This window comes from Ranitomeya imitator, chromosome 9 (assembly GCF_032444005.1).
Source record: "Ranitomeya imitator isolate aRanImi1 chromosome 9, aRanImi1.pri, whole genome shotgun sequence".
In the NCBI taxonomy this organism is placed as follows: Eukaryota; Metazoa; Chordata; class Amphibia; order Anura; family Dendrobatidae; genus Ranitomeya; species Ranitomeya imitator.
The window spans coordinates 41,946,264-41,968,983 of record NC_091290.1 but is presented as its reverse complement, the minus strand read 5'-3'; the positions used below and the strand labels follow the sequence as shown (position 1 = coordinate 41,968,983).

Below are 22,720 nucleotides of genomic sequence, written 5' to 3'. Positions count from 1 at the left end.
CTTCATTTACAAGTGTCCTGGACGTGATAGTTGCAGCCAATCATTGGCCGTGGCATCATACTCCAATCGCTGAGCTGCGATGACAGTTGACCACTGCAACCACTGATTGCCTGCAGTGGTCACATGTCAGTTGCTAATAAGCAAAGACCGGAAAGAAGATGTAAATATATATTTTTTTGCAGCTATAATGTAAAAAAAAACAAAGTAAAGGTCAGATAACCCCTTCACAGTGGACTTGAATTTATCAATCAGAACTTGGAGGACAAAAGACTGAATGGCACTAGGAACATGGCCACTAGTAGAGGAAACTTTCTCGATTCACACCCTTTTGTTTAATTTTTTGCTACTGACATGCGGTGATACGCCCCACTGGTTGTTGGTGCTCTGCATATAAACATGTGGTTATTCAGTCTTCATTTCAAGAGAAAAGGAGAGAAAATATGCGGCACTCACCTAGCTTGCGTGAAACTGTGTATTTAATATACCAACGATCTGGTTACAGACATTTCATTAGGTTCGGCAGGTGACGCGAGGGGAGTGTGGATGGGACGACGGCCGTTTCGCGTGATTTGCGCTTCTACGGGTCCATGTGAGGCTAAAATGATGTCATGGACCCATAAATAATAAAGGCATAAACACTACCGCAGTGACAACGGACAATCCGGCCTCGATTGGAAACTTGGGCTTTATGGCATATCCACCTCCGGACATAAGAGATATTGAGGATACCCTATTACTAATAAATTTGAGTGAAAAATCATAAAAACTAGAAAAGTTAGAAATTGATTCATTTGATAATATCAATAACATTGAGGTTGCACCGTTTAAAGGGGATATTAAATCTAATTTCATTCCCCCTATATCCCCAGGTAACGTCATTGATGTATTTCACGATGCAGTTTTAAAGGACATTGAGGCAATTATATATCCAGAGCCCCTAAAAAATCTTTCAGCAAATGAACAAAAAGCACTTCGTGAAATGCAAAAATGGGATGACGTTATAATAAGAAGAGCAGACAAGGGAGGGAATTTAGTTATTTTGGATAAAAAATATTACATCAGTGAGGCTATGTCACAATTGAATGATACTGAAATATATCTCCCGCTCTGTAATGACCCAACAGCTAAATGTAAGGAAAAATTACGAACCCTATTAAAGAAATACGTGGAAAAAGGTATTTTAACATAAAACAGAGTCGAAAAATTATTTCCAGACTGCCCGAGTATTCCACACTGGTACAGCATACCTAAGATTCACAAATGTCCAAATAAAACCCCCAGGCCGCCCAATAATTTCGGGAATAGATTCCCTAACAGAACCCCTGTCACAATTTTTGGACTGGCTCTTAAAACCGTTGCTGAAAAAAATCCCCTCATTTGTAAAAGATAGTGGAGATTTCTTACTAGCTCTAAAAGGAGTAGAGTGGCAAACAAGCTTTTCACTAGCGTCTATTGACATAGTGAACTTATACACTAGAATTCCGCAAAAAAAAGGGAATAGAAGCCATACATAAAATCCTACTAAATACAGGTAAAGATTTAGGATTTATCTCCTTTGTGTTAGAGAGTTTAGACTTTGTCCTTTCCCATAATGCGTTCAAGTTTATCAATAAGTGGTATTTACAAAAGACAGGTACCGCAATGGGTACGCCGGTAGCATGCGTTTATGCTAATCTGTTCCTAGCAGCCTTTGAGGAAAAATTCATTACGAGTATTGACAACCCCTTCTTAAAACATATACAGACATATCTGAGATTCGCAGACGACATTTTTATTATTTGGGATGGGTCGGAAGAAGTTTCCACCGATTTAGTAACCAGTCTGAATAATAACAATGATGAAAATATGCGTTTCACCTCGAATTTTGGAAATAATTCATTAGAATTTTTAGATGTTAAAATAGAAGTTATTGAAGGATAAATAAATACTAAAGTCTTTAGAAAATCAACAGCAACAAACAATCTGCTGCATTTTAATAGTGCGCATCCAATGCGCACTAAAAAGAGTATTCCATACAGCCAAATGGTTAGGCTCAGAAAAATGAATAACGATGACATATATAATGAACAGGTCTCTGAACTAAAAAAAAATCGGTTCAGTAATAGAGGCTTCCCACTAAAGCTTTTAAAGGAAGCTGAAAATAGAGCAGCAAAACTGTCGCTCAAAAAGCATAAAAAAATGAACCATCAGAGAAACAACCAGAGATTCACCTTTGTTTTTACACACAGTCCAATGGATAAAAAAATGTATGCAGCTGTCAGAAAAAAACTGGCACATTTTACAAAGCGATAGGGAGCTGTCAAAAATCACAATGATGAACCCACAATTTGCGCATAAACGCACGAAAAATCTAAGTGACCTTTTGGTGCACAATAGATTGTTGCCAGTGCAAACCAATTGGTTAAATAAAGATATGCCACAGGGCAATTTTAAGTGCGGCAATTGTAATTTCTGTCACCTGCACAAATTAAGTAATCCTATGAAAATTGGACCGATAAATCATAAGATTCGTGATTTTATTACATGCAAGAGTAAACTTGTAGTTTATATAATATTCTGTCCCTGTGACTATTATTATATAGGGAAAACCATTGGGCCCCTAATGACTAGATTTGTGAACATTACAATTCCATACTGAGGGTATGTTTCCACGTTCAGGAAACGCTGCGTGTTTGACGCTGCATAGAGACGCAGCGTTAAACACGCAGCGTCCAGATGTTACAGCATAGTGGAGGGGATTTCATGAAATCCCGTCTCCACTATGCGTGGTAACACGCATCCGGCGGCCCTGCGATTCCGGACATGTGGCGCGTCTTTTCAGAACGCAGCATGTCCTTACATTGCTCAAACAAGGCATGAAAAACGCAGGTGACCTGCCAGTGACCTCTGGTACAGATTGGGGGAAATTTTTCCTGCGTAAAATCCTGACCAATTCCTGATGCAATCCTGAACGTGGACACATACCCTAAGGGTACTTTCACACTAGTGTCGTGCACTGCACGTCGCTATGCGTCGTTTTGTAGAAAAAACGCATCCTGCAAAAGTGCTTGCAGGATGCGTTTTTTCTCAATTGACTTGCATTAGCGTCGCATTGCCACACGTCGCAACCGTCGTGCGACGGTTGCGCCGCGTTGTGGCGGACCGTCGGCAGCAAAAAACATTACATGTAACTTTTTTGCAGCGTTGTGTCCGCCATTTCCGACCGCGCATGCGCGGCCGGAACTCCGCCCCCACCTCCCCGCAACTCACAATGCAGCAGCGGATGCGCTGGAAAAATGCATCCGCTGCCCCCGTTGTGCGGCGCATTCACTGCTAGCGTCGGTACGTCGGCCCGTCGCAGTGCGACGGGCCGAGTACGACGCTAGTGTGAAAGTAGCCTAACAGGCAAAGGATGCATGTGTTTAATAAAACACATGCAAGAAAAGCACAATGGAAATCCAGAGCTGTTGCAGTTTGCCGGACTTGAAATTGTTAAATTTCCTCCCCAGGGTGGTAATCATAATAAGCTGCTTTTAAAACACGAAGCTAAATGGTTAATGAAAACAAATGCCCAAGGACCAATTGGTCTGAATGACAAGTTAGATATGGCAATATTTTTGTAATTTCTGTATTGTTGCAATCGGCGAAAATAGAATTTTGTACTAATATTTATTGTGAAATGTATTTTGAAAAAAATGTAGCAATAATATTGGTATTATTTGATGATCACACCTTTTCTATAAAGGAAGTGACATCATTTTAGCCTCACATGGACCCGTAGAAGCGCAAATCACGCGAAACGGCCGTCGTCCCATCCACACTCCCCTCACCGTCACCTGCCGAACCTAATGAAATGTCTGTAACCAGATCGTTGGTATATTAAAGACACAGTTTCACGCAAGCTGGGTGAGTGCCGCATATTTTCTCTCCTTTTCTCTTGAAATGAAGACTTATCAATCAGAATGTTTTACATTTTCTGATAATGTTACTTGTATTTTTTTTTTCAAAGGTGCTTGTTCAGGATTTAGATAGGTCATCAAAATCAGATTGCTTGAAAGGAAGATAAAGTGCTGTACTTGGCAGCGGCCACTAAACAATGTATGGCGCTGTGGTGCTCCACATTTCTTACATCCGACCACTGCTGATTGGTATATGGGATCCCCAATGATCTCATATTGACGACCTAGTCTACTGATAGGTCATAGATACAGTATGTAAGTCCAGGATATTCTTGGACATTCTTTATAAAATTAAGTTTTCAACTATTATTTTTGCATGGAATATTTAACACGAAAAGTTCGTTTTGCTAACATTACCTGTTATTTAATGTATCATTTCTGAATAAGCCGTCATGCCTGGGTACATGAGGAATACCACTATTTTTCGATATAATATATGACATGTATCCTGCATTTTTCAGCAGTTTTTTTTTCTACCTCTAATCTCACTGAGCTGGTGACTATCTGCTATGTCTCCTATACACAGTACATGCAGAGAGATGGATTCCTGCTCTTCTTTCTCAGTAGCACACAGAGACAATCAGCAGCAGCATGGAGGATATTATACAGTAGTACTGAGCTGTGTGTCTGTGAATCCAGCACTGAAGTGAGTTGATTGAAGCTGTTGCCCAATCTGCATGGTCTCTCACTGCGCTGAATGCTCCTCACTCCTCCTCCCCCGTCCATCCCATAGTATCTACTATATAATTGTCTAAGGGTCACTTCCGTCTGTCTGTCACGGATATTCATTAGTTGCGGCCTCTATCTGTCATGGAAATCCAAGTCGCTGATTGGTCGCGGCAAAAAACAGAAGCAATGAATTCTGGATTCAGCACCCAAAGCAGGGGACAGCGCTTAACTCTAGCGCTGTCTCCTGCACGGTGCGTGTGGTACCCAGTCGGCACATGGACGGCACACGGCTGCCGCATGTGTGACACACTGATGTGCCACGTGAGCACACGGACACGGATAACTCCGGTACCGGAATTATCTGGATGTGTGGGACAGGCCTGAGAGGAGTGCTGAGCTTGTACACAATGGCAGACCCTGCTGATCTATTCATTGCCCCAGATCATACAGTACTCCTTTATCCAGCAGGTAGGCACGCATCAGAGACTGATGGAGGTCATATTTTTGACCAGAAATGTGAAACCTCAGATACACAGAGGGACAAAATTAAAAACTTGGACAAAGTCGCTGGCCAACCTTGATATTTATTAAAACAATGTCTACAATTGAGGACGGTTTCTCCTTATCAACAAGCATGTCATGTTGTGAAGGGGTTAAAGGTGTTGTCTGGTCTAAAATGACAAGTCTGCGGTCACTCCAAATGCTGTACTAGTTAGATAACTACCAGCGTCCACAAAAAAAATCTGGGCAAGTGTAACCCATCATTTCTGACATTATTTCCCTCTACCCTGAGAACGCCATTAGGTCACTTTCCCCAGGACAAATGAGCTATTAATTGTATTATTATTGGATAGCAATAATAGATTTTTTCCATTACATTATCAGCAGGTCACATTGCTTAAAGCTCTTTCACATTCCAGCTACACAGAGCAATAAACCGTGAGCCATTAAGAGGAGCATAAAAAAAATAAAAATACAATATCTCTTCCAAAAGAAGGAAGAAAATATATGCATTACTCCATATGTACAGTAGCATAGCATCCGTTTTTCTCATACATGTTCTGTCATTAATTTTCATGGATAGAACATGCACCCATTAGGCTGCCGTCACACTAGCAGGATTTGGTCAGTATTTTACATCAGTATTTGTAAGCGAAAAACCAGGAGTGGAACAAATAGAGGAAAAGTATAATAGAAACACGTCACCACTTCTGCATTTATCACCCACTCCTGGTTTTGGCTTACAAATACGGATGTAAAATACTGACCAAATACTGAACGTGTGACAGCAGCCTTATACTCAATGGGGCTGTTCACATTGGAGTGTTTCTGTGGATCGCATGTCCACAAAAGAAAAAAAAAAGTGTCCTTTTTTTTATCCTAGTCACAGATTAAAATGACCCTCAAAAGGTCTACGGGTCCGTGGACATCACATGGACGGCATCAGTGTACAATGCGTGTGCTGCCCGGGATTACCATGGAAGTGAATAGGGGAAACTATATCATGGACCAAACACTGATGAAGCTTGGATTAAGGCCATATTCACGCATTCAGTATTTCGTCATTATTTTACCTCAGTATTTGTAAGCCAAAACCAGGAGTGGAACAATCAGAAGGAAAGTATAATAGAAACTCGTCACCACTTCGGCATTTTTCACCCATTCTTGGTCTTGGCTTACAAATTCTGAGGTAAAAAATAAAATCACCAAATATGCAACATGTGAACGTGGTCTCAAGGATGATTTTTTCGAACTTTTTAAGTCTTAGGCCATGTGCACGTTGAGTATTTGGTCAGAATTTTACCTCAGTATTTGTAAGCCAAAACCAGGAGTGGAACAATCAGAGGAAACGTATAATAATAGAAACATATCATCACTTCTGTGTTTATCACCCACTCCTGGTCTTGGCTTACAAATACTGAGGTAAAAAACTGACCAAATACTGAACATGTGACCATAGCCTAAAAACACTGATGACCCTCGTAATGTTATGTAGTCGAAAAATCACTAATGTCTGAATGAGGAGTTACTACTTTGAACGTTAAAGCTACGTTCCCTATTAAAAATATCTGCTCCTCTATGAAAAAGGTATGAATATATATGCATTATCTGTCTATGAAGAAGTGTTCGGCGTGCCAAAATTAATTCACACGGCCGATGTTCTCGTATGACTGCTATCCATGTTCTTCACACATAGCTCTCGTACCTGTGTTTATTGGGCCATTCACATTTCCGTGATTTTTCGTTGACCAAGCAGTCCGTGAAAAATCGATGAGACATCTAATTTTGAGTGTCGGATCTAATTCCGCAATGCAAGTCTATAAGTCCGTGAAAAAGTCACACCATACTTGTAAGATATCCCAGTGCGGTCCGATTTTCATAAGACTGTCAGAAAGGAAAAGATGGAGAAAACTTTTTTTTTCTCCACTAGAAGAATTGATGACACTCAATCCAAACTCTGATCAAAATAATCGGTCTGTTTGGTTATATGAGGAAAAACTGATGTGTAAATGAGGCCTCACTTTTTATGTTGATTTTACCAAAATGCCTGAAAACTGTGTCTGGGAAGGATTAACAGCTAAATTCCCCATCATCTAATGTGTATGGAGACCTAAAGACCTTAGACTGGGGTAAAGACTCATGCACACTGCCCTATTACCAATAAATAATATGCATTACCACTCCCGACATTTCAAAACGCAGTGCACGGACTGGCTGGTGGCTCTCCTGACTTGTACATGACAGCTTTATGTATTTTTATGCAGCTGTCACGCAGGTGGGTTGAGCCACCGGCCAGTCCGAGCACTACGTTCAGATTTCGCTGATTTATACGGCTCTCTGACTGCGCTCTAAAGTCTTATACAGGAAGAACTACTTGGGCCGTGTCATGCCCAAATAGTGCTAATCTCTTGCCAATTTATTCTTTCCTTTCTGTGAAGGAATATCAGAAAAGGAAGACAATACAGAATTCTATTTAAAGATGCCCCAGAGTCATAATTTCATTAAAAATACAAGTACCGGTACCTATCTCTCAGCAGAGCTTATCGGGTTTCCTTAACTTTCTCCAGCTAGTCCAGTAGTATTTTTTTAAAGGCACCATTACATTTAACATATAATGTATTGTTTAAAAAAAGAAAATCTTTTGTACCGTTGACTGGGAAATAAAACAGCAATTCCTATTGTTTTGGGGTTTTCTTGTTTATAGCATGTGTACAACTGACATGTTAAGTGCATTCTGCAGATCAGTACAATTATGGCAGTACCAAATAGATAGGCAAGCAAAGCTGGAGATAGTGGATGACGTTAGATGTAGGAGAGTTGTTATATACACAAATGGCTAAGAAACATATAGAATCGGAGACATTTAGCAGGGATAGTTAACTGTAGGGTAGCAGCTAAATATGTGTAATCAGGAACTTGCCAAAGAGACTTGGTAAATTACAGGTTAGCAGCAATATATTGGCAAACTGGTAACTTGCTTACAGAGATGCGGCACACACAGAAATAGATGTTTTAGCATACTGGTAACTTGCTTGCAAAGACGCAGTAACATGTAAGTATTTTGAAAGCAGAAATGATGGTAAGAACAACAAAAAGAACAGTTGAGCTGGTAAATTGGAATCTTGATAGAATTGTAGGTGAATAACACCTACAGACGCTGAACCATGCTTACAAATAAATGCGAGAACTACAATGTAAAGCAGGAGTAGCAGAGGAGAATAGACACTTGGAGCAGCGCCAAGTGGAAAATGAAGCAACTTCTAATAAAAATGTGGTTGCAAAAGACTATGCTTTCTCAATACTCAGGCAATTGACAGCTGCTTGAGAAGGCATTAAATGATCACGTCAATAGTGAGTCCTGGGATACCACAATAACACGGCGTTGTCTAGCACAAACAGAGCCAGCTATAGATGGAGGAATCAGGACAGATGAGCAACATTGTCAATCAAGTAGAGGAGGGTGGGGCCAGGCACGGATAACTTAAGAGGAGCGGTCAACTGCAAGTGCATTGATAACCTCCCAATGCACTTGCAATTGAATTAGCATATTCAGAAAAATAAGATTTTTCAGCAATATAGCAATGTTAAAAAGTAGTTTTGATTGTTGAACCTTGATAAACAAAGTACAATCACTGTTTGCACACTTTATTGCGGTTGACAGTCTCCCTTTAATTTCGGTCCATGCATCTATGGGGTTAAATTGCCAGGATCAGAGTAATCAATAAGGATTTTATACGGAGCCATAAAATGGCACCCACTGAGGTTGTCCTATGATTACTGTATGCGGCTCACAACTTCATACAAAAGGTCATTGGTCATATTCTGAATGAAAGAAATATTATAATTTTTGTGTATTTTACTAGATGTTTGACTATGCAGGCACTCCCTGCTAAGCCACCATATAGCAAAACATGGAGGACCGACGGCCACATAGTACACAGTACTCGTGGCTCTCATTGGAGAAATACAACCTACATTAAATGCCATTAACACAAACTTTTAATAGTTTTATTAAATCAAATAAATATTACAATAGTGTTTCATTTTAATTAGCAATTTGTGATAAAAGGCAGGAATTGTTACTTCATAACTTCCATAATACTATAAAATAGGAAGAAGCGGCTGTGCCCCTCGCTCTGAAGAAGAGTCATCAATATTATCCCCTTGTCCCAAAACCACCAAATACAAACTTATCACTCCTGGAAAGTTTAGAGACTGTATTTTGTGCTCATGAAGCGCTGATTGATTTTGTCTGTAAAGTATACGTGACTGTATCAGTACATGTGTAATTGCCATTGTAATTTTGTCTATTTACTTTGGCGATCAGGGACTGCCAATGTTGAGTGGGGGCACCATGTTGAATGTTTAGGGTGCCAACCTCCGCAGGTAGGGTAACAGTTCTTTAGGGATTGAAACTGTGTAAACTATATGTTTTTCCCCCTTCTATACAAAATCCCTTCCGCAGGTTCCGCATAACCAATATATGCATTTTTGTGATTTACATTAAGTTATTTTTTTATGGCTTTCTATAGCCCCACAAATTGCCTTATGTGTGTTTAAGTTTTACAAAGCAAAGTCTGAAGTTAACTGGTACATTATGCCCTGTGCAAGGCCGGTGGGGGCGGTGCGAGACATTATAGGCCCTCTTACGCATTAGACTAATGTTGGCTAGACTTCCCGATATCGACAAGATTGCCCAACTGTCTGATGTGTATCGCGGATCCATACAAATGATCAACGGGAGCGATCTAGATCGGAAATGTCCGATTTTAGACTGCTGAAGGCATTGCGCTCCCCAAGATAAGCTGCGGGCCAAACTGTTGAGTAGCACCTTTCTCATAGAGAACACAGGAGCGCTCCTGTGTATGGGAGACTCGGCTGAGATGGTTGTCTGGCGAAGCTTCGTTTGGCCGACATCCATCTAATGTGTATGGCCAGCTTTAGAGACACCCAGAGAATCCGATGTTACGTGCCACCTCTCCCTCCTCAGGTCCAGTTATCAGTTTCAGTGCAGTTATTATAAAACATACAGAGCTGTACCGGGGGAATAATGAAGGAGAGTCAACTCTCAATGGAGCGCAAGGTCTTGCTTGACTGATCGGTGGAGAATTCGGGAGTCGGAGCCCCACCACTCTGATATTGATGGCGAACCCTGAGGACAGACCATTAGTGTTAAGGCCCTAGAAAACCTCTTTTCAGTTGTCCGTACAAAATGACTGTTCAATCCAAGCACAGATGCTCGGTGCACCTTTGGTGTGGCCAAACAGTTCAGTATACCTTCCCACCTACTTGGTTTCCGTTTGTCACTGCCAGTTTGCAAATCTAGAGCTATAAATCATGGAAGAGGCAATCAGAAATAGATGAAAAACAAATAGGTGGAAAAGTGAACTGAACTGTTTGGCCACACCAAGGGTGCACCGAGCGGAGTTATTTTGTGTTGTCTGACTACCTGGAACTGCATTCAAGAGACATGAGGGGGATCCCTCTGGGTGGAGTGAGACATAGCCTACTTATATCTCATGCTGCAGCATCTTTTCATGCTTTGACCTAGGAACAATCATACCAGCATTTCTGTCTCGCTTCTTATAAAAAAAATGTAAGACTGATAGGAGTGATGATCGGCCAACTGACCACAAGACATTGTCCTCACATCGGATGTGAGAAATATTTAGCTGATACACAAGATAAACGACCATTTTGTTTGACGATGGGTAAATTATATGTACCCAATTATTGACAAAGATTATTGTCTGCAAAAAAAAAAAGAAAAAAAAAGATTTTTCGGGTGTGATCATATGAAACCACATGGGTACAACATAACGGTCCAAATTGGGTCAATTAGTATTCAAACCATCCGTTTTTTTTTTAATTTATTTATTTGTAAAGCTGTCCAATGAGTAACATTCTGACCGATCACGTTCATTGTCAGCTTCGGTTTTGCTAGACCCCCAGGTAGGCCCTCACCCCAATTCCAGCAATGTTTTGACCGATCAGTGGGGGTCTCTGGAGCCAAACCCCCAGCGATCAGCAATGCTATTCAGAGACTATAACATCTAAAAACTTATACAAAATGATAGCTACATTTTGAGAGAAAAAAAAATTAAGAATTAATCACAATTCTGCTGGCCCAGCAAAAACTCAATCAACATTTCCTGCTGACTCCATGACAGTCCAAAACGTGTGCTGGTAATTTCTGGCAGACGTCATTTTCACACCATGTACTGTACAGTAATCTGACTTAGGTAAAACTAACCTTTCCACTGCCTTATAGGAGTTCAGCTGTGAATGCAAAGGTTTCAGCAGAATTGTGAATGCAGCACTGGGAGGATCAGTAAAGTTTCTTATAACTTCCTGCTTGTTCCAGATTTACCAAGTGCACAATATATAGGAGCTAACCTTTTTTTGTCTCAGCTTAGTGTCAGCCTCCTAGTGACAGCAGCATAACACCCATGGTCCTGTGTCCCCCAATGTGGCGAAGGAGAAATATAAGATGATGACCTTTTACGTACCGAATGAAGCCTGAATTGTGACTTTCCATTTATAGAGTAACGTTTAATTAGGATTCACTTCACACTTTCGAAAAATAATAATAAAAAAACAAAACAATGCAAAACACTCCAGTCCAGTGTTCCTCAATGGACCCCTGTATTCTGCCACCGGACCCATGCGAGACCCTATTCACCCACCGAGGATTTGAAATTGATTTCAGCAAAGATCCCATGTGTGAGGTCTCCGTAAATCCAGAGCGGATTTTGATCTGTGTGTTGGAGCATAAATCTGTGGGTTGTACATAGGAGAAGCTGGCGGCTTAGCCGTGCAGCACTTCTAGTGTCGGGATCATGTAGCAGCTACTTGTCTACATGTGTGAACATACCCTTAGGGGAATAGCAAGCATTCCTCATGTTTATAATCACTTAAAAATTCTTGACAAGTTTTTTTCCTCTAGCAAAAAATAAAAAAAATAAAATCAACAATAATCCGTGTCTGCCTCATTGTTAATGGGTTTGGTGCTGTAAGAAACTGCCCAAAAAAAACTTTTTTTTCCAGAAAATCCTCATATAAACTAAGGACAAACAGATAACGGCTTTCAGATTGTACTAACAGCCAATAGTTCTGCTAGCGGAAATGTGAATGAAGCTAGAACACATATCACGCCTGGAAACCAACTGTACAGGCCGATGAACGGTCATAAATGTGTATTTTAATCAACATCTATTAGTGATCCTTAATAATGCGGTCTTGTCTGGGGTTCTCACTTTCCCCATCGTAAGGTTGCGTTCATATTAGCAGATTTAAACGACCGCCAAGCAATAAGTATTTGCTGATCGGCGGTCGTTTAAAAGCATGTTTAGATAGGCAGGCAGCATATTAATATGTGCACAGAGCGATCAATAAAACAATTGTTTGGCGTACAGAGACTGGCATTGTTCTCGGCCGTACAGGATCTGTTTACGTCCGATGATGAGCTGCCGAGAATGATGATTTTCTGGGCAAACGGAAAGATAATGTCACCCGAAGAATGAGTGTTTTTCTTATCTGTTGGGTGATCGGCAGCTCATTTACACTGCACAATTATAGGGAAATAGAGTTCCTAAAATGTGGGAAAATATTACAGAATATTCACTAAAAAAAAAACAAAACTGTACACCGAAGGTTACAACCGATCATACTTAGTTTATGTTATTCTCTTGGAGAGAGATAATTCCACTATACACAGAAAATTATTAAATTAAACTAAGGAGCAAATATGTCATCCACGACACCTCTATGATGTTCAACGTGTGTTGTGTGCCATCTCTAAAGGCACGAAAGGATCCCACAACAGCCCACGCCCCCACCGATGCCTCCATACATCTAGATCTCCACATTGGGAAGAGAAACCATTATAGTTGAATAACAAGTCAGTTCTCCATAAGAGCTTTGCAACCATCCCATTAAACGAGACCACCAATGTACTTTTCCACCTTGAAATCTGGGATTTTTTTTGGCCTTCTATCTAATTTGCGGTGGAGACGAGGTTCATTTCTTCTATCTTTCCCTGGAATGCTGCAGATTATCTACTACTGCCCAACCCGGATATGAGGGTTGAATAGTGGGTCAAGGTTTGGGTCATTGTCAGCAGAAGCTCTGCCCCATTTTGACATGAGAAGAATTAGAGTTAGAAAGACCAATACACCAATAATGAGAATAATCAGGAACCGCTGTTTGGAGGAAATAGGTCGGGACTTGGAACCGGTGCGATTGCTGCAAGGAAATAGAACAGAATTATTCTCCAATCAGACTAAACGATTATAACTAGAAATCCAAGTGTGAGATGGCATTGGTGGCGAGGTACCCACCAGATGTCAGTAGAGGCATAGCTATATACAATAATAATTGGCTCATTTTAATATTATAATTAGTTTCAACAAGTAAATTAGGATACACTTATTATTGGCAGAAGACTTGGCCAACTAATGGTTAAACCCACGCATTTCCAAAATCTGGACGGTGGGGGCCTGGTAAAAAAAATAATAAAGTTTGAGAAGCCCTAGTGTAAGGAAAAAAGTATAAGACGATACATCTTTCCACTTAGAAGACAGATCACCAATTTTCCTATATTCAAAAGACAAATGTCTGTTTCTCAGATGAAGAATAAAAACATGTAAAATAGCTAAAAAAAAACAAAAAGCAAACCAACCCTGAAATTAATGGTGGCAGTCAGCTTACCGGAGTATTCGTGCCAACCAACTTAGAGTTGGTCTCCTCCTGTATTTGTCATCATCAAAGTCAATCACGGCATCTTGAGAGGCAGCAACATCCCGAGTGTCGTAAATCTTTCTAGGAGTGGAGGCTACAGAAGGAGAATAAAGAAAAATATACATTAAAAGGTGTTTTCACAATAATTAACACTAGAGTTGAGCAAAAATGTTTGCAGGACCTTAGTACAGCAACCACATTAGTGGATTGTGGCCACCAGACCAGATCCCTGAGACCCACCTCCTGCTTGTTAGCAACTCCGGCATCTCCCCGGATTAGTAGGCCTGGCGTGACATCACCTTTGTGACGTGACACACACGCATGACGTTGTGATAGGCTAACTATCAGAAGAGGTGCATAGGATGCAGACAGGTAGGAGGTCGTTCTCAAGGCTCTGGTCCACTGACCACTTGTTAAAGCTCCTGCAAGTCTTTTTGCTCAACTCTACTCATCACCTACATGCAAAGAATAGGCACCAAGTGACTGATCGTGAAGGCCCCACCGGTGTAACCCACAAGCATCCCAAGGACAGGGGTCCCATGTCCCCTGCTGGAATGGAAGACAGCATGTGTAATGCCTCTTTACTCAAAGTCTATGGAATGGCTAAAATCAGAGGACAGTTTTTGCCTAATTTCCCAACAGTAAAACATGTTTGTGATGCAACACCATTTATTCCCTATAAGTAAAAAAAAAAATATTATATACACAACCTTGGAATTAAAATGAAATTTTAAACCCCAAAACGCAATAAATTTAATTGCAGTCACAATTTTCTGTCACTGTATAGCCGTATGTATTATTCCAGTATTTTCCTGCATTACCTGCATTGATATTAACATTGTCCGCTACTGTATCTCCGATCATCACATTGTGGTCCTTAGACATGCTGCCCGATAAGCCATGCTGTGCTGTGGGGGCAGGCACTGAACTGTAGAGATACCCGGACTGTTGCTGTATTTCCGAGCTTTCTGACATATGATCAGAGGAGGAGGCTGAAGACGAAGCAAACAGAAGAGTCACTAACACACAATTGTACCCTGCATAATAAAAAAAAAAATATATATATATATATATATATATATATATATATATATATATATATATATATATATATATATATATATATATATATATATATATATATACATACATACATATGTATATATATACATATGTATATATATATATATATATATATATATATATATATATATATATATATAGCTATAGTTCATACAGGACAACAAACTTTACAGTTTCAAAATGAAAACAGTCCTTTCTTCAGCTGAAATAAATAGCAAAAAACAGTCATTTCTCTGGCCAAGGGAAAGTATAGCAAAGGGTCTCACCAACTTGGTTTTACAGGCACATCTCAGTCTCTACAAATAGACGACTATCCACCATGAACAGTCTTTCTCCAGCTCCAACACAACTCACACTGCTTGGCTATACCCAGTTGCCTGCTATTGGGCCTGTAAGACCCAGACTGGAATGTGGGAGCAACCTTTCCCACTCAAGCTCTTTTGGTCGCTCCTAAATCCTGGACCCAAAATCCAGTCAAAATAAGAACCAGCTCAGTAACACATAATTGTCATCCAGTACCTTGCCCCCTGCTTTTTGAGAAAATACACCACACCTTCTCATTTAAAGATTTTTCTGTATTTTCACGACTATGAAAATTGTAAATTCACACTGAATGCATCAAACTATGAATTAACACATGTGGAATTATATACTTAACAAAAAAGTGTGAAACGGCTGAAAATATGTCTTATATTCTAGGTTCTTCAAAGTAGCCACCTTTTGCTTTGATGACTGCTTGGCTCTTGGCATTCTCTTGATGAGCTTCAAGAAATAGTCACCGGGAATGGTCTTCCAACAATCTTGAAGGAGTTCCCAGAGAAGCTTAGCACTTGTTGACCATTTTGCCTTCACTCTGCGGTCCAGCTCACCCCAAACCATCTCGTTGGGTTCAGGTCTGGTGACTGTGGAGGCCAGGTCATCTGGTGTAGCACCCCATCACTCTCCTTCTTGGTCAAATAGCCCTTACACAGGCTGGGAGGGGTGTTTGGGTCATTGTCCTGTTGAAAAATAAATGATGGTCCAACTAAACACAAACCGGATGGAATAGCATGCCGCTGCAAGATGGTGTGGTAGCCATGCTAGTTTAGTATGCCTTCAATTTTGAATAAATCTCCAACAGTGTCACCAGGAAAGCACCCCCACACATCACACCTCCTCCTCCATGCTTCACGGTGGGAACCAGACATGTAGAGTCCATCCGTTTACCTTTTCTGCGTCACACAAAGACACGGTGGTGGAACCGAAGATCTCAAATTTGGACTCATCAGACCAAAGTACAGATTTCCACTGGTCTAATGTCCATTCCTTGTGTTCTTTAGCCCAAACAAGTCTCTTCTGCTTGTTGCCTGTCCTTAGCAGTGGTTTCCTAGCAGCTATTTTACCATGAAGGCCTGCTACACAAAGTCTCCTCTTAACAGTTGTAGAGATGTGTCTGCTGCTAGAACTCTGTGTGGCAGTGACCTTGTCTCTAATCTGAGCTGCTGCTAACCTGCGATTTCTGAGGCTGGTGACTCGGAAAAACTTATCCTCAGAAGCAAAGGTGACTCTTGGTCTTCCTTTCCTGGGGCGGTCCTCATGTGAGCCAGTTTCTTTGTAGCGCTTGATGGTTTTTGCCACTGCACTTGGGACACTTTCAAAGTTTTCCCAATTTTTCGGACTGACTGACCTTCATTTCTTAAAGTAATGATGGCCACTCGTTTTTCTTTACTTAGCTGCTTTTTTCTTGCCATAATACAAATTCTAACAATCTATTCAGTAGGACTATCAGCTGTGTATCCACCAGACTTCTGCACAACACAACTGATGGTCCCAACCCCATTTATAAGGCAAGAAATCCCACTTATTAAACCTGACAGGGCACACCTGTGAAGTGAAAACTATTCCCAGTGACTACCTCTTGAAGCTCATCAAGAGAATGCCAAGAGTGTGCAAAGCAGTCATCAAAGCAAAAGGTGGCTACTTTGAGGAACCTAGAATATGAGACATATTTTCTTTTGTTTCACACTTTATTGTTAAGTATATAATTCCACATGTGTTAATTCATAGCTTTGATGCCTTCAGTGTGAATTTACAAATATCATAGTCATGAAAATACAGAAAAAATCTTCAAATGAGAAGGTGTCCAAATTATATATATATATATATATACACACAAACAAATCCATGATAAAAACACTCACAATTGACAATTGACCAGTCCCTGTAATCCGTGACATCGTTTTCTGTGATCTCCTCAACAGCTGTAGTCTCTTCAATCTACCCATAGGAAAATATATAGGTTACATATCTATAGACTCTATAGACATAGAATACAATATCGAAGCTCTGAGATTACAAAGTGATTTAGTATAATCAGAGTCATCTAAATATCCTTAATTGAAAAGGCTCATCCTGCTTGTTTAGTGGTAACTTACCAGAGGGAGGCCCAGTCCAGCCCGTGCCCAGTTAACTGTGGAGAGTTTTTCCCGCAGGGTGGAGGCCACCGGACTGACAAGGTTTCCCGGGGGAAAGATGGGTGCTTGACAGCTTGGACATTGGTACCCAGCTGGTGCAGTGTTTGGTGGAAGCCGTGAGGCCAAGTCGTTCAAACAGGACCAGTGGAATAAATCTGGAGCAACATAGAAAAATAATGGTCATTTCTAAACTGCAAAGTAGGGGTTCACTCTCTTGTGTTATATGGTGAAATTAATTAAGTGCTTTGTACACGGCATCCTATAGATGCTGTGTAGGTGGTATAATAGTGCTCATGGACATTTGTCAGTATCCCATTTGGCTCAGTCAGATGCGGCAATCACCTAATCTCTATCAGCATCCGTACGATCAAACATTTATTTTTCAAGATAAAAAAAAAAAAAAAAAAAACATTGATGGTGGGACTGCAAAGGGGTAACAATCAGCGTCTTCCCATAGTTATGTTTATGGCTAGCACTACAAGGTTATCCTCATCCTACCTTCAGGAGCACAGCCGCCATGGCCTCATGGCTTCCTGCTTGCCAGCGGCTGGTGTGCTCCTGCTTGACTGACAGATCACAACAGCCTAATCAAAGCTTTGCTGGCCCGGACTGAGCATTCTCCAGTGCACACAAAAGCATCAATGGAGGAGTGTAGTGACACACTAGTTGGCCAGATGCAGTGTCAGAGGAGTGTAGGGGCAGGGAAGGTGTCCGGGTCAAACATCAGAGCAGAGCTTACAAGCTCTACATTACCAAGCTTGTAAGCACAGTGTTCTTTGCTAGGATACTGGCCATCACTGATGGACTACAGTGGTGGCCGGTAACCTAGGCAAAAAGCACTAAACAATAAAACAGAGGACTTTTAAGAAAAGTTATATTGCAAAGCTGCTTGTTTAACAAGTAATTTCCAATTTTAACCATTTATGATGATGAGAAAACCCCTTTAAATGTTCATTTACATGCACCTCATGTACAAAAACTGCAGAGCCCCTGTGTAGAGACAACAACTTCTTTACATTCAGAGTTATTAAAGAATATAAAATAGTCTTGTACCATAACACACAAGGCGGGCGGTCTCTTTAGAAGACAACAGGGTGTTACATAGCCGGCAGTTCGGATTGTAGTCACTGTCCTGAAGCCACTGTAGGTACGACTGAACAATGCACTGGAACACAATGAAACGTTTTTACAGGGTTAGTCCCAGCTCAGATATACATGGCAGGTCCGCAGCAAGCGTCGGAGGCCACTGCCACAATGCTCATAATGTGAATAGAGGTAGTCCGACGTGTGGCCACCAGTAGCCACAAGCAGGGCTGTGGAGTCGGAGCCCATTTTGGTGGAGTCGGAGGTTTGGCTTACCGGCTCCACAGCCCTGGCCACAAGACCAGCCTCCTTCACGAGACAGATGAGGGGCCCACCAAAGAACCTGCATCTATCAGAGATGTCCTGTGTATGTACCAAATGTCAGAATACTCCTTTAACGGGGGGCAGGAGATTCTGGACTCTGTGGATGATATTAATCACAGATTCGGCACGATGGCTACCAGCCTCACCTTTGGATGATTGGCCACCAGACAATGTTCACAGACATTTACACGGTGTTCGAAGCAGAAGAGATTTGTCACTTTCCTCTTAGGACATTTGCAGAGACCCATGATGGCAGCGACACCTGTTAAGACAGATTGGGAACAAAAAGAAAATGATCAGATATAAAAATATTATCTAAAGGGGTTTTCCACTTTTTTTGTTAGACAGATCTCCTACCAACAAGACAGTCAATGTAATTAGATTCTTCGCTAATCAGTTTCAGTCTGTAATGGAAATGGGCAACAAATGTTATCCCCTGAAGAAGCACCGAAAGCGAAACTAAACATTTCCCAACCTTCCACTAAAGCCCGTATGTCAAACAAATTTAACTAGCAGGATGATATTTGGTACGCGACACAGAACGGGTCCCCCAATTATTTTGGCCCATGACACCGGCCGGTTCCCCTGCCCAGCATTGCGACTTCAACTACATCGGCATCCTAAATACCAATACAGCTGAAAGCAATGATGGAGGAGGACGCTCCCTCACCTATCACTCCCCGTCTGTGCGTGATGTCTCAGTGCAGCGGGTGCGATAACGTCATTATAATGCGCCCGCTGTATCAAGATGTGGGGAGGATCTGAAGAATTTTTTTTTTTTTTTTAATATAAATTTCAAGGTTGTCCCACGACTTTGTCCAAGCTTTTAATTTTACCTGTACTTTTTTATCCAACCTGTGGATAAGATTTGGCAAAATCTCATCCTAAATGCTAATACTGTAATTCTCTGTGGATTTTACATCCGTCTCATGTGAACGTTCCCCAAGACGTTCTTCATTTCATTTATTCTGCTCAGTTATAGGAGCAGAAAACCAAACACGACAGCAGTGTAGCCGCGCCATTCCGCAACGCACACTAATGGCGCCTGACGATGACTATGATGTGCGTCGTCGGGTTTACATCATGGCGTTCTCCTCCTTACACACAAAGTGTACCAGCGAAATGTGCAAAATTAAGGAACGAAATCCATTATACAGGTCAAAACTCAAGTGAAAAACATAACAGTAATCACTTAATAAACCAGAGCAAAATGACGCAAATAACAATAAGCACAGGAAGAACTGGAGCAAATGAGATCCGGGTTAATTATATTACAGGTCTGTCAACTAGGGTGACTACAGAAGTGATTCAACAAAGCCTGGGCACACCTATAGGAGGTGCAGACACCGGGGAGCAGCGCCTATGTTATAGCAGGATGCGAGTACGTCCTGGGGAGCGTGGAGGATGCGGAAGAAACGGCCAAAAGTCACGGAACGTGATAAAACAGCAATGCTCACGTTGTAAAGTCGCCGACACTCTGGTGGTCTGCTTATCTTTGTTAGCCGTCATGATTTTCTGTTAGCTGCAGACAATCACTGTTGTCACTGGTCATGGTAGCAAGGTGGGTCCGTCACCACCGAGGGCAATGATTGTCTGCAGCAGTCACGTGCGGGGAGTTGGAACATCTTAACTGCATGAGAAAGCAGCAGCGCTGGAACGGAGGGAAACCCCACAGGAGTAGAAGTTACTTACGGTAATTCTTTTATAACATTCCCTCCTTTCCTTGGATTACAGCCTTCTAGGGGTCGAAGACATTCGCACACGTCCATTTTTAATGGAATCAGGTGGGAAAAAAACAAATGTAAAAACCTGATGCAGCGGATTTTGTATCCAGTTACATGCGAATTTGTGCTGTTTTGATCCGTTTTTACTGGAGGTCGTTGTTACTTTTATTTATCTGTGCAGGTGCAGAGCTTAATAACTGATCAGATAAATGGACGATATAACTAATAATCCCTTATGATCTGTTTCCAGTAGAAAAACGACAAAGTCTGTTCTGCCTGCTATGCATATTTTATTAAAGAATGAAAGGATGTGCAGTCTGCAAAAGACGAAACGGATGCAAACTGGTGACATTTTAGGGAAAAATAAAACCAAGACAAATGAAAGGCTCCTGTAACTGAGCGTTTTATTTCCTCCACAAATGGATCATAAAAGAAGGAAATCAAAACTAGATTGTGAACACAGCCATTGTGTGGCCAGGGAACTGGTGGCTGTGAAATCATCTCTAGCAGTGTGGCAGGAGGGTAGGGTGACCACACGCATCAGAAAGCTGGTTGTTGACCACTTGTGCTGAGCATGCGTTCTGAACTCCATGCTGCCAGACCCCCCAAAAAAAGAGAGAGAAAGGAAAAAAAGAGAGAAAAAAGAGAGAGAAAAAAAGAAGAAAAAAAGAGAGAGAAAGAAAATGAGAGAGAAAGAAAAAGAGAGAGAGAGAAAGAAAAAGAGAGAGAGAGAAAAAGAGAGAGAGAGAAAAAGAGAGAGAGAGAAAGAGAGAAAAAGAGAGAGAAAGAAAAAGAGAGAGAGAGAAAGAAAAAGAGAGAGAGAGAGAAAGAAAAAGAGAAAGAAAAAGAGAAAAAAAGAAAAAGAGAGAGAAAAAAAGCGAGAGAGAAAGAAAAAGCGAGAGAGAAAGAAAAAGCGAGAGAGAAAGAAAAAGCGAGAGAGAAAGAAAAAGCGAGAGAGAAAGAAAAAGCGAGAGAGAAAGAGAGAAAGAAAGAGAGAAAAAGAGAGAGAAAGAAAAAGAGAGAGAGAGAAAGAAAAAGAGAGAGAAAGAAAAAGAGAAAGAAAAAGAGAAAAAAAGAAAAAGAGAGAAAAAAAAGAGAGAGAGAAAGAAAAAGTGAGAGAAAGAAAGAAAAAGCGAGAGAAAGAAAGAAAAAGCGAGAGAGAAAGAAAAAGCGAGAGAGAAAGAAAAAGCGAGAAAGAAAAAGAGAAAAAAAAGAGAAAAAAAAGAGAAAAAAGAAAGAGAGAAAGAAAGAGAAAAAAAAAGAGAGAAAAAAGAAAGAAAGAAAGAAAGAAAGAAAGAGAAAAAAAGAGAGAAAAAAGAAAGAAAGAAAGAAAGAAAAAAAAAAGAAAAAGAGAGAGAAAAAAAGAGAAAGAAAAAGCGAGAGAGAAAGAAAAAGAGAGAAAGAAAAAGAGAAAGGAAACAAGAATGAGAAAAAAATGTAATAAGAAAGAAAAAAAAAAAAAAAAGAGATAGAGATTTTCCAGCTCTGAACTTCAGATCCCTATTGATTTCCATGGGGTCAGGATAAGTTCTGGTAGTTCCAGGTTCCGCGCATCCAGCGCGTCGGCCCATTCATTCCTATGGGGCTCTCCGGAGCGGCGCTCCATTCTTATGGGGGTAACAGGGCCCCAGTCTGCAGAACAGTGCAGGCCCAGGGGCTGTGACTTCACTACAGAGCCCCTTTAACAAGCCCAACACTTGGGAACTGGCAGTAATTTTATAGATTTAGTTTTTGTGTTTTTTTCTTTTTACAGCCAAATGAAATGGCTGATAACAGAGAACAATAGACATATTACATGGATTGTATGTCTGGATCACTATAAGCAAGACCCCACACTGATGACCCAATGGATATCCCACCCCTGTGCCAGCAGCAGCTATAGAAGCCGGAGATGGCTGATAACAGAGAACAATAGACATGTCTGGAGCCCACATACCTTACACTGCCAGGGTCAGTCACGCCCCACTCCCGTGTTGTCCTCCTTCTTGGGATCACTGTGTCTTGCCCTTTCCGCCCCCTCTCCCCATTACACCCCACACTCGGTGACTCTCGCCCTTTCCCCCTTCGGGCTGTTTTCTATTTTTGCTTCCCCGCTATCAAGTCTGACTTCTGCCACGTCTCTTCCGGGTGACAGTGACAGCCTCGGTGTCAGGGCGCAGCTCAGTCTCGTCACTTCCTCCACACCCAATATGGCGGCGGATTGGGT

At 41.2% G+C, this 22,720-nt stretch overlaps 1 protein-coding gene across 1 annotated transcript; it reads right to left on the bottom strand.

Moving 5' to 3' along the window:
• Window positions 1-12,762: 12,762 nt before the first annotated feature.
• On the bottom strand, window positions 12,763-22,666 carry ZFPL1 (zinc finger protein like 1). The gene is made up of 8 exons (XM_069739687.1): window positions 22,451-22,666; window positions 18,937-19,052; window positions 18,437-18,548; window positions 17,345-17,538; window positions 17,111-17,186; window positions 14,669-14,839; window positions 13,818-13,941; window positions 12,763-13,352 (listed from the first exon to the last, which is right to left on the bottom strand). Exons 2-8 carry the CDS (start codon window positions 19,036-19,038, stop codon window positions 13,169-13,171), a joined length of 963 nt encoding a protein of 320 aa, XP_069595788.1. The 5' UTR covers window positions 19,039-19,052; window positions 22,451-22,666; the 3' UTR covers window positions 12,763-13,168.
• Between the last annotated feature and the right edge of the window lie 54 nt (window positions 22,667-22,720).